The 4452-nt window shown below is 36.5% G+C and overlaps 1 protein-coding gene across 1 annotated transcript; it reads left to right on the top strand.

Moving 5' to 3' along the window:
• The first annotated feature begins 182 nt into the window (after positions 1 to 182).
• Positions 183 to 2226, top strand: LOC109966997 (granzyme E-like). Its single transcript, XM_020612302.1, has 5 exons — positions 183 to 444; positions 695 to 854; positions 1050 to 1176; positions 1367 to 1585; positions 1706 to 2226. Exons 1-5 carry the CDS (start codon positions 252 to 254, stop codon positions 1856 to 1858), a joined length of 852 nt encoding a protein of 283 aa, XP_020467958.1. The 5' UTR covers positions 183 to 251; the 3' UTR covers positions 1859 to 2226.
• Positions 2227 to 4452: the final 2226 nt, after the last annotated feature.

The following is a 4452-nucleotide window of genomic DNA, read 5'->3' as shown; positions in this document are numbered from 1 at the left end:
TACCCCATCTTATGCACAATTCTTATCGCTCTTTTTTGTAATATATACAATGGTTGAATGCTAATAATAGTGAGGTCTAGACCTTTGTAAAGTGTCCTGAGATGACCTTTGTTGTGATTTGGCGCTATACAAATAAAATTGAACTGAATTGAACATTATTAAAGATTGTCTAAAGGATGTTGTTTTGTACTACTAAACTCTTAACTTTCATTATGCTATGGAGGTGATAAAGATATGGCATCTTTAGAAATATGACTCAAAGCCACATCCTGAAAACTACACAAACACTTCCTTCTTCCTTTAATACAAGGAAGCATTTAAAGACTGACATTTTCAGTGAAGTGTGCCTCTGCTCTTCAGTAGCTCAGCTGGACTGTGATCTCACCATGTTCATCAATTGTAAACTGGTAATACTGATACTTGTGATAAGTCTTGATGGCCAAGGTAAGTTGTTATGGTATGTAAGAATATTATACTATATACTTAAGCTACATTATATGAGGATCTAGATTCCACCCTCAGGTTTCAGATGAATAAGTACAGTGAAACTAATTCAGTTTAACATGGCTGTCCTACAGTAAATGTTGTTGTCATGAAGGTGTTCAGTTTATGTTCAAACTGTGATATCATTTTGGCTTTATACACATACATTTATACATATTGCACATACATTTATATTTTTTGTTTTTCCCAGCTCATACAGCAAAAATTATCGGAGGCCATGAGGCTGTGCCACATAGCAGGACATACATGGCGCTTTTGGAGTGCCACACAAGTAATGGTGAAAAAAAGTACTGCGGTGGCTTCCTTCTGAATGAGGACTTCGTGATCACTGCAGCCCACTGTCAAGCCAAGTCAGTCTATTACACTTCAGGTTTACCAACTGTGAATTCTTGAGCCTTTGAGAAGATTTCTTATCCCAACAACATAGATGAATACACTGCATGAGGGCTTCATGAGCTGTGACAAAAATGTGAATACAATGCTTTGACCAAAAATCTAATCTATTTACTCCCAGATAACTTTTTATCTTTATTTTATCATTTCAGGTCCTATGTCTTACTAGGACTTCACAATTTTCATAACAAAGCCGAAGTACAGGGTAAATATGTTGAGAGATCATTTCCACATAAAGACTTCAACGGAACTTGCAAAAATGACATAATGCTTCTTAAGGTAAAATAAATGAGAACTGTATTTAAAATGCTTGTACTTCACAGTAGAATTTGATTTAGCCTTTTTTCCATCATTATCAACTTGTGTTTCTCAATATTTTATTAGCAATGAATGAAACAAAGCAGTATTGTAATTACACTGTACATATTGATGTGCAAAAATATATTTTTATCTGTCCCGGTTCCTCAAGTTGAGCTCCAAGGCACATTTCAACAAAAACGTGAGACCCATTGCTCTAGGAGACCACAGTGGTTTGCCAAAAGCATGTACCGTCTCTGGCTGGGGCAGGGATAATACTTCAGACTTGAACTCTGTCGTGCTCATGGAAGTCAATGTAAAGCTCATTGATCATAAGCGGTGTGATGAGGACAATCTCTACTGCTCTGAGGGAGAAACTGGACCAGCTGAGGTACTATACAAACAATTATGTAATATAACAGACAAACATATCTGGTCAATAATTGTAATTCATTCACTTCTGCTGATGCAATGTTGAAGCACTCATTACATACTGTGGATGTATTTCCAGGGAGACTCTGGCGGTCCATTGGTCTGTGAAGATGGAAAGGCATATGGGGTGTTTGCTGGTTTCTTTAAAACAAAATCAGATCTAAAAACATATGTCTATACTAAGATACCTGACATTAAAGAATGGATTGAATCTACCATGAAAATTGTATGAAAACACTCTAAGGCATTTGAACATTTGGATTTATACTATCTGTAAAACATTGCAGAGCTCAAAAGCTGATAAATGAGATGCTAATATCACATGTTAATGTGACCACTAGACCAAAGTCTGGGCTTGCTTGCTTTAAAAGTAATTCATCTAAATATTCCTAACTTTGATGCTATCAAATGTTTGTTTGGAAAGTTGAATGAAAACACTGAAACTATATGAATTTGACTTGGCACAGTAGCACATCTTGCAGATGTGACTTTTCCAAGCTAGAGATAAACAAATCATTCATGATACACAAATTAAGTATGGCATAAAGTCATAAATTAATGTATGTCATCCTGGTCTTAAATATATTATATGCATTAAACGTTACTGCTTTGTGCACATTCTTTTGACTTGATCAAATGAGAACACAGACTCCTCTGTTTCTTTTGTACAATCTTATGAAACTCTGTCTCTCTCTCTCCATGATATCTCAGTGCCTCTATACACTTCCCTTTTCAGGTATGAAAAAAAAGACAACATTCCCTCCTTGTGATCAAAGTGTATTGATGCAACAGCAAGAAATTCACTATTCACTTGCTGAATTCAGAACATTCTTAACAATATACGATAGAAAGGCAAGCGCACATGTTTGATTCTTGCAGATTCAGTCTTCAATCTTAGAAGCAAAATATAAAATATTTACTTAATTTATTTTAGCTCAGCTATAATCAATTACCATGTGACATCCTAATATTTTCTCACTGTCATTTTTGGGTATCAATATAACTTAGGGGGGACAAGAATGATACTGTTTATGTCTTGATGGATATTTCTGGAGGCATTTTGTCAGAATACTAATGCTGAGAAAAATGTAAATCTAATAGTAAGTGGTACAGTATTTGTCATCTGCATGACTGTTATATCAAAATTACACTAAAAGAAAGAAAGAAATGTGACAAGGTCTACTGTCAACACTGAGTGGTGGGAAAGGAGCTGTTGCCATTAAACATAGGTCTTGTCACAACACATACTGAGAAAGAAATAAAATAAGGTACTTAGACTATAGAAAGATGAGAGTTTTTGCCAAAAGACCCTACTTGTGTGAAGTGTTAATTACATTACCCTCAAATTATATCTGTGTATCCATTGTTTATTGGTATATTTAGAGTTGTTATTAGAGACAGCAACTCTTAGCAGTTCACTGTGCTTTATAATCATGATATGGTCATAGTTTTTGTAAGGCACAGTGGTCTCACAGGTGAGGCACTTAAATCTCTCACTTAAACATATTTAATCCTTTGTTTGCTCATTTGTTTATGCTTTAAGAAGAATTGTGCCTTGGGCATGTTCATTCACCCATGTGGAAAAAATCTTTTGAACCCAGTGTTCATATTTCTAAATATTGTCCCCGATGGTTAGAGCCATCGGTGGAGAGTTATGTTTAAGGACAATATTAGCATGTCTCTTACACTATCACCTGTCATTTTAGATTTCTATCATTATATGAAAATTAATATAGCAAAATCCTAAGTCTGCTTTTTGCTATAATAGGTAGATGGACCTATTTAAGGAGACACAGAACACTTTACATACAAATAAAAGCAGGGGTGAGTGTTTATAGTTTTCAAAGACAATGGTATCAAGGTGTGATAAGGACTTTTTGTATTTCAGCACAGCTGCATATTAATGGTGGAAATAACACCTTACTTTAGTTACATCACTGTGATACTCACCATAGTTGTTATGCAATAGCTAGCTGGCTGAAAAATGGATCTCCATCTCATCCTGCACTCCTGAATGTAGGACATACAAGAAACATTAGGCAGTGAAAACAGCTTTATTGAAATGCAAGGGTTTCTGAATAAGACTATGATTTATGCCAAGCATAAAAGGTTTTTTTAAGCAAGTAATATTAGGCAAATATAAACATGTTAAGCTGCTGCATGCTGTATATACATTTACATACAGGGATTAACTACACTGCAAAAAAAGGTCCCACATAAATGACACCCACAGCTTCATATGGCCATGGTAAATTTGGCTTGTGTGTTAATTAGAAATCTTAACTCTAACATCATCACCAGTTGTAGGAGAATGTTGACTTACTATGAATAAATGAAGTTGCTGTCTTTGTTATGGTTGGGTGTCCCACACCAGGTAGGGATGAGAGAGTGAGAGAAGAGGACTCAAGGCGCAAACACAGGTGCTAGTGAATGAGAGTCTTTATTACTGTATATACACAAATGGAAAGGAATAAAGTTAAGTGGAATAATACATGAACCAAAACCAGGTTTAGCAGTGGAGGTTGAGGAGACTGGGATGAGCAGGTGATTAGACAAGAGAACTGCAGGGACCAGGAGCATCAGAGGACCAGGCTGGGCAGGTGACCGTTGAGAATGGCAGAGGCTGCGTCCGAAACCGCCTACTACCATACTGTATAGTAGGCGAAAAGCAGTAGGCGAGGCGAGTAGTATGTCCGGATTCGTAGTATTCCAAAAACAGTAGGCGAAAAGTACCCGGATGACCTACTGCTTCCGGCTGGATTTTGCAGTGTGCATACGATGGACACTTCACTATCCCATGATGCCCCGGGAGAGGAGTTATCCAAC

The sequence above is a fragment of the Monopterus albus genome, unplaced genomic scaffold (assembly GCF_001952655.1).
Source record: "Monopterus albus unplaced genomic scaffold, M_albus_1.0 scaffold122.1, whole genome shotgun sequence".
Taxonomy (NCBI): Eukaryota; Metazoa; Chordata; class Actinopteri; order Synbranchiformes; family Synbranchidae; genus Monopterus; species Monopterus albus.
This window is presented reverse-complemented; position numbering and strand designations above follow the sequence as displayed.

Excerpts from the sequence above, each read along its gene's own strand:
- LOC109966997 (XM_020612302.1), top strand. The coding sequence starts at position 252 with ATGACTCAAAGCCACATCCTGAAAACTACACAAACACTTCCTTCTTCC. Across the intron at positions 445-694 it reads GATAAGTCTTGATGGCCAAG|CTCATACAGCAAAAATTATC; the intron begins GTAAGTTGTTAT and ends TGTTTTTCCCAG. Across the intron at positions 1,177-1,366 it reads ATGACATAATGCTTCTTAAG|TTGAGCTCCAAGGCACATTT; the intron begins GTAAAATAAATG and ends CGGTTCCTCAAG.